Source organism: Venturia canescens, chromosome 11 (genome assembly GCF_019457755.1).
Source record: "Venturia canescens isolate UGA chromosome 11, ASM1945775v1, whole genome shotgun sequence".
NCBI lineage: Eukaryota > Metazoa > Arthropoda > Insecta > Hymenoptera > Ichneumonidae > Venturia > Venturia canescens.
Window position 1 is genome coordinate 9,848,215 of NC_057431.1, and position 14,316 is coordinate 9,862,530.

The 14,316-nt window shown below is 39.7% G+C and overlaps 1 protein-coding gene across 3 annotated transcripts; it reads left to right on the top strand.

Moving 5' to 3' along the window:
• The first annotated feature begins 93 nt into the window (after window positions 1–93).
• Window positions 94–10,607, top strand: LOC122417684 (tudor domain-containing protein 7). Of its 3 annotated transcripts, none has more exons than XM_043431430.1 (15): window positions 94–199; window positions 2,442–2,511; window positions 2,602–2,707; window positions 3,903–4,111; window positions 4,227–4,303; window positions 4,402–4,525; window positions 5,201–5,701; window positions 5,812–6,294; window positions 6,442–6,609; window positions 6,727–7,284; window positions 7,641–8,176; window positions 8,267–8,477; window positions 8,765–8,883; window positions 9,032–9,183; window positions 9,349–10,607. In XM_043431430.1, exons 3-15 carry the CDS (start codon window positions 2,620–2,622, stop codon window positions 9,567–9,569), a joined length of 3,447 nt encoding a protein of 1,148 aa, XP_043287365.1. In that variant the 5' UTR covers window positions 94–199; window positions 2,442–2,511; window positions 2,602–2,619; the 3' UTR covers window positions 9,570–10,607. The 3 variants fall into 3 exon arrangements, with proteins under 3 accessions (XP_043287365.1, XP_043287364.1, XP_043287366.1); XM_043431429.1 differs by lacking the exon at window positions 94–199 and adding an exon at window positions 465–1,035; XM_043431431.1 differs by lacking the exons at window positions 94–199; window positions 2,442–2,511; window positions 2,602–2,707; window positions 3,903–4,111; window positions 4,227–4,303 and adding an exon at window positions 470–1,035.
• The last annotated feature ends 3,709 nt before the right edge of the window (window positions 10,608–14,316 follow it).

Consider the following 14,316-nt stretch of genomic DNA (forward strand, 5'->3'; position numbering starts at 1 on the left):
ATTAACGAAGAAAAGCGCGCGAGAGTTGAATTCAGTTCGCGTCTGTACCGCGCATAGAGTGACGGCGTTCACTTCGAAGCCCGTCGCCGGTACGGCTTTATCGCATCTCCGGGGGGTCTATCATTTTCAATCACGATTACGCGCCTTCGCAATCTCGCGTCTTCACTTCGCTTCGCAACTATCCAGAAAAAAATTGAAGGTGAGTGTTAAATTTGTACAGAAAATCTCTACGGCGTCTTCGAGGACAAACACAATTTTCCTGGTAAATTTTCAAAACATCAATTATCCCATGGCTAATAGAGCCCACAGAAAATAAAAAAAACGACACGTGCAGTGAGAAAAGCGCTCAAAAAACATTTTAAAAGCATCCAGCTTTCTCAAATTCGAAAAACAGGTTATAAAATTCTTCGAAACTTCTTGAAACTGCCGTCAGATGTCTCAATTTTTGCGTCCCAGAGGCATTTGTGTGCGTGAAATTCCAGAGCACATAATAATAAATAAAACCGCTTGTTTTTAGTTTAGCGAGCCAGAAAGGGGGGTGTGTGGGGGAGTAGGCAAAAAAGTGGGAAACGAGGTTTCACTGTGGAGTGGGGAAGTCATCACCGTCCCAAATAGTGCAAATTTAACGCACGTACAAATCCCCAATCCTCAAGTGTCCCAAGTTCGTCTTTGTTCTTTGAGTCTCTGTACACGCTGTAGAATGCGTATGTTTTAATGGTGTTTGTGACCTTTCGAGAATCGTAAACATTGCCGAGAGAAAGGGGAGAGAGGACGGTAGTAGGGGGAACGTTTCGAGTGGTTGGAAAGATTTTTGTACGTGTGGGAATGTCAAAACCCGTTGGAACGTCGTCGTGCCAAGAGATTGTGTCGTGTTACACTTCGTGGAATTTGATTAAAACTCAAGACTGATTATACGTTCATTACATAAGCATATTAGTGTCATATATCTGCCTTTAGTCTACGTATATCTGCTCAAATATCTGTATATGTGCGAAACAGTGTCGCCGGTATATTTCGTGCATATTTTGTGAACAGGTACGTTTTCCGCATGTATTTACAGTTCCCCCGCCTTTTCTCCATTGTAATGTACTTTCTCCTTATTGATACTCGAGAAATGCAAGAAATTCGGGCACCTTGTACCAGCCAATTTAAATTACTGACGAAATAATTACTTCTCTTTGTCATTAGCGTTCTTTCCACCTCGATACCTTGAAAATCATTTTTTTTGGAATTAGAGAATACAAAAATTGTTCGCTATATGTGGGATGAATAATTATTTGGGATATACGTGCGTGCATTTTAATTGGCACCTTCCGTATTACGTGCCATTACACGACCTCCTTATCGTTGCATTTTTAGAGAGTAATTTTGTTTTTTCGGTTCTCACTTTACAATCACGATTTCCTCTGTGTTTGTTCTTTTGAGTGTCTGTTTATTCTTGACGATGTTTTTTTTCGTCGTGCCGGATAAAACAATATTTGCCAGATTTCTCGCTTTTTTTTCTCTCGTTTTTGACAAAATTGTCTGAATTATTTAAATTTTGGTCTACACGGTCGTTAAAAAAATGTCTACTTCTTTGAGTTCTCGGAAAAAAACCGTTTGGAAGTTTTCCTATCCTCTGAGTTTTTCCTACTGCACTTATATTTACATACAGAAGATATGTTTGCACAAGTGTTATCTACCCGAACTCGGATCAAATTTATTAAAACATCATTTCTTAACTACAATCCTAATTCTCGTCATAAATGTGTAAAAACAAGTTAAAAAAAATTCAGTTTGTGGAATCTTGGATTGTTTCACATTTCTTTGTTTTTTATGTAGTTTGAATTTGTTTCAACTGGAAATTTCATAGCTCTCGTGTTGTTCTTTTATTTAATTTTTCTAAATATTTCTACAAATCTGAGCTGATTGGTAGAAATCTTTCAAAACTTTTTTTTTATCGCCAAGTTTTTTGTGCCTGAGTTCATTTTGGGTTAATTTCTTTTTGAATTCACGCATGCTTCCATTTTTCTTGATTTTTATTCATTACTCGAGTTTCTGATGAATATTTGATTGGTAAACTGTGTGAAAGTTCAATTTGAATTTTTGAACGTCAGAACGCTGCGGCGCTTCGAGTTTGAGTCAATTTTGATTTTTCATCATTACCACTCGGCTTTGAGCTGCTGCCGGGTGTTTCAGTTTCAGTGAACAGATAAATAAATAAGTGTGAATTTGAAAAAATGTTTGACTCGGAAGCTGCAAAATCGTGGGACAGTGGAAAAAAAAATTTTTCTTCTCAAACTTACAACAGAGGAGGATGGTTTAAACAAAATTATGCAATTTATTCTTTTCAAACGTCAAAATGAACTTCAAAAACAAGAAATATCTTCGCTGACTCGGGCACAAAAACTAGTTTGGGGTGACTCCAGTAATTATTTCTCTCTTCGCTTCGATTCCTACAGAAATTGAGTGTGATCAGAGAAGTGCTAAAATTAGGAAATCTCCACAATTCAACGGATTTGAAGCGGCAAGGTAAAAATCAAACACTTTGGAAAATCTGAACAAATTCATTGAAGTTTGATTTCAACGTTCGAGTGAATTCAATAAAAAATCACTTTTCAGGCCTCTCAGCCGTCAGTCATGGCGAGCGACCAGGAAGACATCATTCAGGCGGTTCGATCCTGTCTGCTGACTTTCAAAAATGGCACCAGCGTCGCCGAATTGAATCGTGAGTACAAAGTTTCCAGAAATTCTCAAAGTATTTAAAAAATCGAAAAACAAAATTGTGATCACGCTTTTTGACATTCAGGAAGCAGCGAAAACTGTCACACTTTATGTTTCTCGTCGCACTTTCAATCGTTGAGAACATTCGATCGAATTTTGTTTTATTGAGCATGAAATGATTTCCCTTAAAAATTTTATCATGGAAAGATTGAAAATTTTCCATTGAAAAATAGAAATTTCAGTCGGAAAAGATTTGCAAGTAGGTCGTACGATTTTTGCGCAATTATTGATACAAATTTGCTTCTGATTGCAGGAAGAAATCGACGATTTTAGCACAACTGGTATTTAAAGAAAAGAAGTGAAAAATCCTTGGAAATTTTTCTAAGCAAAGAGGATGCATTCGAATCACAGTTTTTCGAAATTTTCATAATTTACCCAGTCAAATTCGTGGATATCCAGACACTACAGAAAGACAACACTCTCACAGTGTTTATTTCCATGTCCATCAATTTATTGCTAGACAAACGCGAACAGAAATTTGTGTAAAAATTTCACGAACCCCGGAACATTTCGCAGGCTTTTTTTTCAACATTTGCCTTTTTGTCGTGGATTATTTTCTCGGGAAAAACCCTCCTTCGGTTTCACATTCGCTTTTCGTTGTGAATGAAAAAAATTAGACGAATCTTTCCTTTTTATTTATTGAATCTAATCATCCTACCTTCTTAATTCTTCTCGGCTTTCATTCGACCACCCGTCAGAGTTCTTTGAATTTTTTTGACACCTCTGTGACCGTTTTACCCTTTTTTAATGGCCCCAATCTTGCAGACTTCTTTTTATGGCCCAGCGATTTTTTCACGTACTAAAGACGTCATAGAGGCTTTTTCAAGCCTCTGAGAGGGTTCTTTGAGGGCCTCGAAAACGCTTCGAGCTTGTTCTAGGCCATAATTACTGTCTGTGGCTTCCGGTTGATTGTCCTGGCGATCTCGAATGCATTCTCGATAATCCTCAATCCATCAATGTTGGTTTTTCCCTCGCGAATATTGCCCTGGTTTTCCAAGGCGAAACTCGAGGCCCAGAAATGTTCTGCAGCGATTTTCAGGGAAAACTGTCGCTAAATTGCTAATCAATAGAAAAAATTTTTTCCAATTTTTCTTATCAATTTGGCAGAAAATTTAACGTTTCATTTTTTATTTTTTTAGGGGACTACAAATCGCTGGAAGGTCGAAACATTCCGTTCCGTAATTTCGGATTTGCAACTTTGGAATCGATGCTTCAAAATGCTCCCGGAATAAGGTCGTCCCGGCGAGGTGGAGAGTTGTGGGTCGAGATCATTCCAACGGCGGAGACTCAGCACATTTCGAAATTAGTCGCGGGTCAAAAAGCCCCGAAATCTCGTCGCAAAAAGACTGTAATTTTTGTTTTTGTTTTTGTTTTTTTTTTTTAATTTTTTACTCTCCAATTTTTCACTTTTTTCAATCATCATTTTTTCAATTTTTCGTTCAATAAATCCGTGTATTTCTCAGCGTTCGAGTTATTATTCCACGAGCTCTTCGCGAGGCGGTAATCCCAGAAGTAGAACTTCCTCAGGACATCATGTGAAGTAAAACCACAATTTTTCTATTATTTTAACGTTTTTATTTCGTTTAAGAAAAATCCACCTTTTCATCTCCCTCGCTCATGCTATTTTTACACTTTCAGTAATTATTCGAGGTTTCAAGCGCGATCTTCGGCCCCGAAACCGTTGATGAACAATCCGGTGCGTCCACCACCGACGACGAATGGTCGTTTCGCAGGGAATGCCGATTTTCCGTCCGCCTCAAAGGTACTTGTCCATCGAATTGACTATTTCATTGAAATACCTCAAATTCCAGATCATTTTTTCCCGCATTCTCACCATTTTGACGTTTGGCGACTCGTTTTTACTAGCGATTTGTACAAAAGACGAAGATTTGTACAAAACTTGATGAAAAGTTTTATTAAATTCGACAAATTACAATAAAAAACAAAATCATGGAATATTATCGACCCAAATTTTCCATCCGACACACGAAAAAGTAAAAACTCCGAATTTCCCATCAAATTTTCAAGATTAACTCCTCGAATGCGGGGCTATCGAAATTAACGAAAAAAGCAGCCATAAAAGCATTGTTTGGAAGAACGACGTCTCGAAACGTGGATCAAGGGCTAAGGGTTCGGGATTTCCCGTGAAAATTTTACAGTCCCTTCAGCGGAGTCGAAATCGGCTCTGATATTGTGAAAAATATTAATTTTTCGTTTCCTCGAAACGTTTTTTCCCATTTTACAGGCTTATCGTGAAGTGCTCAGCAAATGCTTTATAAAAACGGGCAAATTTTGTGTGCTGAAGGAACTCTGGTCCTGGACGGGCGAGACTGTGCAAAAAATGATTGAAAAAAGTTTCGAGTCTCGCAGCATGAATTGCAGAGACCCCCGAGCCTTAATTTTGGTTTCCGACCTCTAAATTTTTGTCTACTTCCAGCCGTTGGTGCAACGAGTCACTCAACCTCGACAGGAGCTGGATTATTTGGTGAGGCCGAAAATGGGGCCGGTGTCCTCAGACGTCGAGGGTCAAAAAGTGGCGAATTCGCCGGTTCCGGAACCGCCTAGAGCTCAGGAGAGTCCCAAAGTAGTGAGCCAACCTTTCGCGACCTTCAATCCACCCGCGGCTAACGCGGCTGCTCCCAGGCCGATGCCCGAAGTGAAGCCGCCGCTGCTCGGAGCACCAACGAATCCGTTTCAATTAAACTCCGGAAATTCTGTCAGGCCCCAATTCTCGCAACCGCTACTCCCCAATCCAATGCTTCCGAGCCCGATCAATCCGATGATGAATGTTCCAATGCCAATGCCTTTTCCCTGGCAACGACCCCCTTCGAGGTTGAGGGTCGCGGAGCGCATGTTTTCGCAGAGATCGGCCAACCAGCGATTACTGCAAATTCAACGACAAAGTCAGGCGCCGACGAACGGCGCGACGCCTTCCGCGGTAAACAATCGTTCGAACTTGGCTCTCTATTTGTGAATGTAAAAAATTTTACAAAAATGAAAATTTTCCAACTTTTGAGGGTAAAAATACAAAAAATTTTTGTCATGCAGCCGGTTTTGCCGCTGCAAGATCCGCGTGAAGAGCTCAAAAAAATAGCACGCGAATTGGGTCGTCCCGAGCCCGTGTACAAAATAATTCCAGTCCAAGGAAAAGGTGGTTCGATGGTTTACGGAAAAGTCGAGATCGGCTCGTCCAAGTTCAGCAGCTACCCGGAGGAGGCTCAAACTCCAGAAGCCGCGGAAATCCTGGCAGCCCGTGAAGCTCTGAAAGACTTGAAAAAGGAACACGCAACGACCCTGAGACTGGTGCCGACAACGAACAAGGACGTGATGAAGAAGCGACTGCTCGAAATCGTCGACCACCACACCGGCGTTTTCATTCACAAAATTCCTGCTCTTTATCAGGAAGAATTTAAAGAAAATCTGCCGAGCGATTGGATGGAAGAAATCGCGCAATGGAACGAGGTTGACTTGGAAAACGGCGTCAACGATTCCGTCATTCTCATACGCGCGGTTTTGACCGCCAATTCGAAAGTAAGGAGGATTTTCATGCTTTTTTTTTTTCAAAAATCCTTCATTTTTCGATCAAAATTAATTTTCCGAAAACCTTCCAACGAACATTTCATCGAAATATTGACTCCAAAATCAAAATTTTTTGTTTATTTGAATTCTTCTTTCAAGGCGCCAGTGGAACTATCGCCGGTCACAGAAAAATCATTCCTCAAGCCAATTTACAGCTGTGCACCTGGCAACGTGACTCTTCCCGACGAGCACGTTTGGGTTGCTCACGTCACATACGTTATCAGCCCCGTCGAAATTTGGGTTCGGTTGGTCGGCGAAAATTACAGCGTGAGTATACGAATATGGAAAACGTTTTTGGCCTCGGATGAATTTGCTTCGTTTTCGAAATAAATTTGAGCCCCAGAAATGATCGAATAAAAACGGGAATTTGGTCGTTTCTTCCAGGATAAACTGGACGCGATGCGGATAGAAATGAAAAATTATTATTCGACGGTGAAAACTCCGGCAGAGCACATCGAGCCGAACGGTTATTACGCGATGATGGAAAACGAAACGTGGTACAGAGTCCGAGTCCTCGAGTGCGATTTGTCCTGCGACGAGGCGGACATTCTTTTCATAGATTTGGGAGAAGACGACACGGTCAATGTTTCTCGGCTGTACCCACTCAATCGTAAATTCTATTCGCTCCCAGCTCAAGCCATGAGGGTTTCCTTGATCGGCTTGGAAGATTTTGCTGATTGCGAAAGCGCCGTCGTCCCTATTATCGAAAAGCACATTCTTGAAGGCGTTTTTTACATGGAAGATTTCAGCCGGGACGTCGACGAATTCGGCCCGTTGGCCAGCGTCATCATGTACGATACCGAAGGACCTGTGGACATTGACCTGAACGATCTCATCGTGAAGAAAATACTCGAAAACATCGCCCCCAGGTTCGAAAGCCCTGGACAAATCACTGCCGTTCACGCCTCACACATCCAGAGCAACGGGGACGTTTTTATTCAGGTATTCCCGTCTATTTTGATGTATTTTTGGGCCTGCGAAGCCTAGAACGACGTCGAAGACTCAGCATTTCTCCTTGACTCGGTTTCTCATTTTTTTGACACTTTGCAAATACCGAAAATTACCTCGAAATCCCACGACTCGTCTTGACGAAGATTTTATTTTCTGGAGGAATCTCCAGAATGAAAAGGAGAATTTAGCACGCTTTTTATATAATTGCTGAATTAGCTGAAATTGGGAGAGAATTTTGGATTCGTTGAATCGAGAAACGAAAGTTCACGAAATCTCTCGTTGGTTTGGTTAATTTATTCACATAATTAGCTAGTCATTCGGATTGAAAAATCTTGCGATCGTTCCAGGTCAAAAGCGACACCTTGAAGACGTTGACGAAGTTGCTAAACAAATTAGTAGAAACTGGAATTTCGAACGACGAAAGATTGAGGTACGCGGTCGACCGAATCGATAGCCACTCGATTTACCTGGCTCGTTGTAACGAGAGCGGAGACTGGTATCGTGCGAAGTTCGTGGAAATGGGGCTCCCCGGGGAGAGCAATAGCCGTCCTTTGAAGATGTTCGTCGTAGATTTCGGCAGGACGATTCTAGTGGACATGGAGAACGTTTTGCAGCTGGAAAAAATGTCGAGCGTCCTGGCGAGATTTCCAGCCCAAGCTGTCAAAATCGCTCTCGATAAATTGGAGTCGAACATGTTCAGCTCCGAAATGGTTACGAGACTGAGAGAGTTGGCACCTGCCTCTCAAGTTTTAATACTCAAGGTCGTCAAGCCCAGCGTCGATGGCTCGGTGCCCGTTGTCGAACTTTTCAAAAGATCGCCGCCCGATAATATTCTCGGATCGATCAACAACACTTTGGTTCACGAGTACGAAGGCATCAAAATGTGAGTTTTTGAAACTGCTGGATGTTGAAACATTCGGACCAAACGTGCCTTTGTTTGGCCGTTTTATAATCTTCATTTGCGGAATTCCAGCGTCGACGAGGACGGAAACAACAACGTAAAACCCAGGAAACTCGTTGAGAGAGTCAACTCTCGAAGCACTGTTGATATCGAAGAAAACGCGAAGGCCCTTCCGGCCCCGAAAATCGGTGAAGTCGGCGAATATTTCAACGTTCACGTTACCATGGCAGCTAATCCGGCCAACTTCACCGTTCAACCTCTCGAGTCCAAGGAGGAATTGAAGGTGAGAATTCTTCACTTTTCAGTCGAATTTTTGCAGGGGCTGATTGCGATGCTTTTCGAGCCTGCGAATAGCATGTTTGGTGCAAATTTTATTGCAATTTGTCAATTTATTTTATTCATTCGAATTTCATTTAACGATTTCATTCAGATTTTGTGATATTCATTGAAATACCAATTATTCGTTTTCTCCGAATTTCGAAATCGATTTTGGACTCCAAATTTATATAAATTGAAAATAATTGAAGATCGTCAACTTCCATTTTGCTCAAACTTTGTTTTCATTTGCAGAATTTGATGGTGAAACTCCAGAAGGTTTGTCAAGACTTGAAAGACTCGCATCCCCCTCTCGACTCGGTCAGAGAGGGTCGACTCTACGCTGCACAACACAGCGATGGTTCTTGGTATCGGTGAGTAACCTGACAGAATAAAAAACCAGAAGAAAAATCCTCAGAGCAGCGACGAGTCAGTTTCAAATTTCGGAATATCCTTCGATGCTAATTCGGCTCGAGTTTTGCGATTTTTAGCGAGTTTCCTCATTTTTTTTCTTCTTTCCAGTGGCTGCGTGCTCAACGTAATTGACAAGCAAGTGTTCACGGTTTACTTCATCGATTATGGCGACGTGGCTGTTGTATGGCTGGACAAACTGTTGCCCCTGTCGAGACAATTTCTCGATCTTCCTTATCAAGCAATAAAGGCTCGATTAGTTGGTTAGTACGCCCCCAGAAAAACGCCAGACTCAAGTTATTTTTCTGTATTATTTGTAACTTTTCTCGAGCGGCCCTCAAGATTCGGTGCTGAAGCAACGTGATATTGTTTTTGAAATTTTACGAAAATTTTCAATGGAAAGATAAACTAGAACGATGAATTTGCAGGAATAAAGCCAAAAAGGATCGACTGGTCTCCCGAAGACTGCGTGCGATTCCAAAACCTCGTGGTGGAACGAGCGCTCGTTTCAGTGGTCCAGGAAGTGGACGCCGATCGACATTTGCCCCGGGATACGGTGCTGGGCTTGAGCTTGATCGACGTATCGACCGCCGAGGACGTGTACATAGGGGATGTTTTGGTGAAAGAAGGGCGCGCCGTTTATGTCTAGTGAAAGGGACTCGGCAGTCGTTCGTACGAGTTTTCAGACTCGACAGTATGTTTATTCTCGATTTTCCTATTGTTTCCTCGTTTTATAGAGCAATTATTAGCGGCGGGTTACGCTAAACATATAAAAACGACCATGAATATACATAAATAAGAGAATTTATATAGAAAAGTGACGAAAAACGAGGATGAGAAATTTCAGTGGTTTTTTAACCGCGTTATTGGTAGCGAGGAAGCGAGGATTTGGCTGAAAGCTCCATTCCGAGTGTTAATCGCGCGATCGCAGTGAGCGAAATTCCATTATTTTTTCATTTCATATTTACCCATCCTCGCTCACTGCTCTAAAAAGTGATTTGTTTTTTTTTTTTTTTTAATTTTTGACAATGAGACTGTGGTTCAGCTCGAGCCGAGCGACCAATATCGACTTAAGTCGAGCTACGAAACGAGTTTTTCGTACACAAAAGTTTTTTTTTCGTTCCTTGTTTTTTTTTTTCAGTTCTTTTTTTTTTTATCAATTTGGCGAAAAAACGAAGCCATGCGTCAATTTTCTTTCGTTTTTTAGTTCTATTTTATACGAACGTTGATTAATGATAAATGAAACATAACGGATTTAACCGAAATATTCTTCCTAGTAGATTTATAAAGATACGATACACTTGGTGCCAATTGCACGAGGGAAATTTAGCTCCTGGTATTTTGAACCCAGATATTTAGCCGTTCCATATTCCTGAGTGCGCTAACTATTCATTTTTTCCTCCTTTTTCGGTTGTGAAATTGTCACTCATCTCCCTTGCTCTTTTCTCTCTCACTCTCTCGTCTGCCAATCGAAATTTAACGCTTCCACGAATATATGCAAATTAAACAGTATTACTAGACACAATGTATTCGTGCGAAATATGACAGTGGCTGAATATTAATGACATATTTGCATTATTATTATTATTATTATTATAAATAAACGAGAGATTATATAAAAATGTATTTTTTACGAATTATGTACGAAAATAATAAAATCTCGAGGCAAGGTGAAATGACAAAATTATTCGGTCTTCGATCAAACCTCGATTGTCCCTCGAAGAGTTGATTTTTTTCGCTCAGTCGAAGTTTGGAACAGAATTTTTAATTGCGAACGAAAAGTCTTTTAAAAGTCATGGAAATTCGAATTTTTGTGACAAACAATTTTCGACCGAATCCTCCGAGTCTTGAATGATTGAGAAATTGAGGTTCCAACGTTTGTCCAATGTTTTTGTTCACAAAACGAGAAAAAAGTTGTCAGGGAGTGAAGACTCGAAAGAAATTTTTCCATGGAAATCAATCGAGTGGGAAAAACTGAAAATGCTTTTTGCGTTGCTTCGTTGGCATTTGGGAAAAGTTTGTGGGATGCCAGACAGAGCTGGAAATTCAAAAGTATTCTTGAAAGACCACAAAAAACGAGCATTCTCAGAAAACCATAAAACACCACGAAAAAGAAAAAATTCGTAGTTTGCGTGTACTGAAGAAAAATCATTTTTTATTCGAGACCGATAATGGGGCGACGAGAAGAAAATAGGCAGGAACGCGTTTTGTCATCCCTTCGAAATTGGATGTTTCGTTGTTTATTGATCGGGGAGTAACATTCGCGGGTCCAAAGATAGACGAGCGAATGTTAGTTGGCGCGTGACAATGAACGATTTTGAAATCGAGTGGTCCAGCCCGTGTACGCGATATACGAGCGTTATTATACAGGATCTCCCAGGCCGAATGGTCAGTAACATAAAAATGGTTATCGAACACAACGACGAACTGAAAAGCCCGATTTGAGGTCGCGACGAATTTCGTTTCGAGGATTTGAAAAAACTTTTCTTTTCGAAGGCACGTGCTGCCTAAACGGTTGGAGATAAAGAAAAAACGCATGGGACCAATATTGTAGAGGAGAACATTTCCTACAAAAAAGCTATGGAAGTCGAGTTTCGAAATTTGGTATTTTGCTCCCAAAATGAGCGGAAGGAAGTTTTTTTTTTTATTTTTTACGAATTTTCGAATATCAACTTCCTCTTCAATCAGATGTCAAGACTAAAGTAACGGAGATAGCGGAAAATTGTTAAAGCATTTTTCGTAGCGAATTTCATCCTCTACAAAAGTCTTCCCGTTCATTTTTTTCCTAAACTCAAAAGTTTGGACAGTATATTCTATAAAAGCGAGCAACTTGGTAAAACTTGGAATCAGTGACAAAACTGTCATGAATTTCGAATGGGTCCCGAGCCTGAAATATGGAAGGTACAAAAATATCGTCAGAAGCTTTCTCGTAGGAAATATTGTACCCTATAAAAATGGTCTCATGCATATTTACTCCATCTCCAACCGTTTTTAAAGTATGAGTGCAAAAGTAAACAAATACGCGGAATTCTACTCGACACGAGCGAAACGTTCAGCATTTTCAATCGGTTCTCCACCCTAAAGTACGGAGGTCACAAAAAAATGGTCAAGAACTTTTCCACAGAAAATTTTCTCCTCTACAAAAAAGGTCCCATGCATGTTTGCTCCATCTCTAACCCTATTCCCAAAAATACCGAAAAAATGAAATACTATCGCAAAAAATTCAAAATTATCGCAAAAAACCAACCAAGAGTTTTGCTCTCGTGATGCCTTCGGTCCAAAGAGACCATGATTCGCAAATCGGAGCCGACTAACAAGGAACATCACTTTGGTGTCCCCCTCCGATTTTCTTGAAACTGCTGTATGTGAAAGAGCATTCGAAAGTAAGAGACACGTATTTTTTTTTATCGGCGGAAAAACGGTTTTAAGGGGTGAAACCACCCTTGAAAGTAAGGCATGTCAGGGGGTGATTTTGCAGTTTCACCAACAAGCACTCAACTGATTTTGATAAAACCAAAACCAAAATGTTTCTTATCTGAAGTGATAAAAAGTTTACCCTGTGCACGAAAAAAAAAAAAACAGGGGGTTAACCACCCTTACATTCTTATGTTTCTCACGCCACAATGAAAAGGAACGAATATGATGGAATGAAACGGGTTCTATTTTTATGAAAACATGAAAATAAAGTTCACGTGTTTTTGAATTTTTGCAAAATAGCAGTCTTAAGGGGGTAAACTACCCCTTTTTTGAATTTTCGTACTGTATGTGGCTTATTTCTGTTTTGCATGTTTTTGCTGATTCGAAATATTATAATAATTTCGAATCAAGATTTTCTGAGGTATCGAAGTCAATACAAGACTCTGAAAGGGTGAATCTTCCCCACTCGATTTTCCTCTTTATTCGCTATTTCAAAATTTCTCCCTGCATTTCGTGCAATTTGGTTGCTCTGCATCGAAATTACGAATTTAATAATTTTAGGAATGTATAATAATCGTATTGACCTCAATTTTGGCGGGGCAAGGGAAGGAGGAGGGGAGCCATTTGATATTTACTACGATTCAACTTTGAAGTCTGAATAAGTTCCATGCTGTTGATCTTGTTTACTAACTAACATTTTTTTAAATCAAACTTCAATACACATTAACAATTCATTAACCGTCTCATAGTATACAATCGGATTTTATTAGATAAGTACATATATCGAAATAAAATATAATAAAACCTATGATTTCCAGCAATTATGGCTCATACGTTGTACAATAATGATATTCATCAAAAAAATGTTTCAAACACAAAGATTTTTTGCACCATGCACATTTTATAATCGCTATATTATTGCAACCAGGTATTTCAGTGTGTTTTTGATTGACCGAACCCAAAATCAACAGGATTTTCGAAATATTCCGGTTTTTCCGTTATATAATTACTTTTAAACCATGAATATTTGAAAAGATTGATATAGCGTGGAGATGACAATTGATTGTGGGCCAAAGATTGTAGTTTGATTATATTATTCCTCAAATGTAAATTTATATCAGCATCCACTAATAGAACACTATCTGAAAAATGTCATACAAAATTTTTCCATATCCTAAATCCAAATACATCAAGCGGTTGAATTTTTCCAATTGTACCTTTTGGGATAATCATTGTGATGATTATTTTATCATAAGGGGTGGCTTCACGTACAACTTTGGGGCAGTGTCTACTCCAGGAATCAATCAGTAATACGTTGTCACTTCCAACATTCGGAAAAAAAACTTTTTCCATCCAAATTTTAAAATGATCTGTAAACATATAACAAATTATATATTTATAACTATATTTTGGAAAAAGTTGATGCACCCTTAACGATAATATGCACCGGAAGTAAGTTTCCCAGATTTTGATGCTGTTACTATGACGTTATCTGGCTTAAACAATTCGTTCGTTACTCTTGGTCCAAATTCACCTTTTGCCTCCTTTAATACTATGAATAGTGGAGAAAGTAGTTTCCCGTTGGCATTTATTGTTGGCTGAATCGTGTAGCTATGGGTCGTTGAAGACACTGATTATACAACACATTCAACTTTTTTCGATCCTTCCATCGCTAAAGTTCGTGCTGAATGGATTTCCAGTTGAAAACCGCTTTGGTCCGAATTATATACATTGCTTGACCCATACTTTTCTATTAGTAATTTAACATCTTGAACAAATTTGTCCGCATTTGTTTGCAGAAGCGCTTCTTCCTCCACAATTTTTCTCGTTATAAATTTATTAATTTTTCTGGAAACAATGCGATGCGATTTCTTAAATTTCCATAGCCAGTTATGAGAGGCTATGAATCGTATATCTTCATGGCCTATTTCTTTCTGTGCCTGTGGAGCCCACTTTCGAAGGTCAATATCATGAACAAT

What these genes read in the sequence shown, in the direction of transcription:
- LOC122417684 (XM_043431430.1), top strand. Translation starts at nt 2,620, where the DNA reads ATGGCGAGCGACCAGGAAGACATCATTCAGGCGGTTCGATCCTGTCTG. An exon ending in CAGCGTCGCCGAATTGAATC is followed by an intron (nt 2,708 to 3,902) that starts GTGAGTACAAAG and finishes TTATTTTTTTAG; the next exon opens with GGGACTACAAATCGCTGGAA. An exon ending in TGGTCGGCGAAAATTACAGC is followed by an intron (nt 6,610 to 6,726) that starts GTGAGTATACGA and finishes CGTTTCTTCCAG; the next exon opens with GATAAACTGGACGCGATGCG.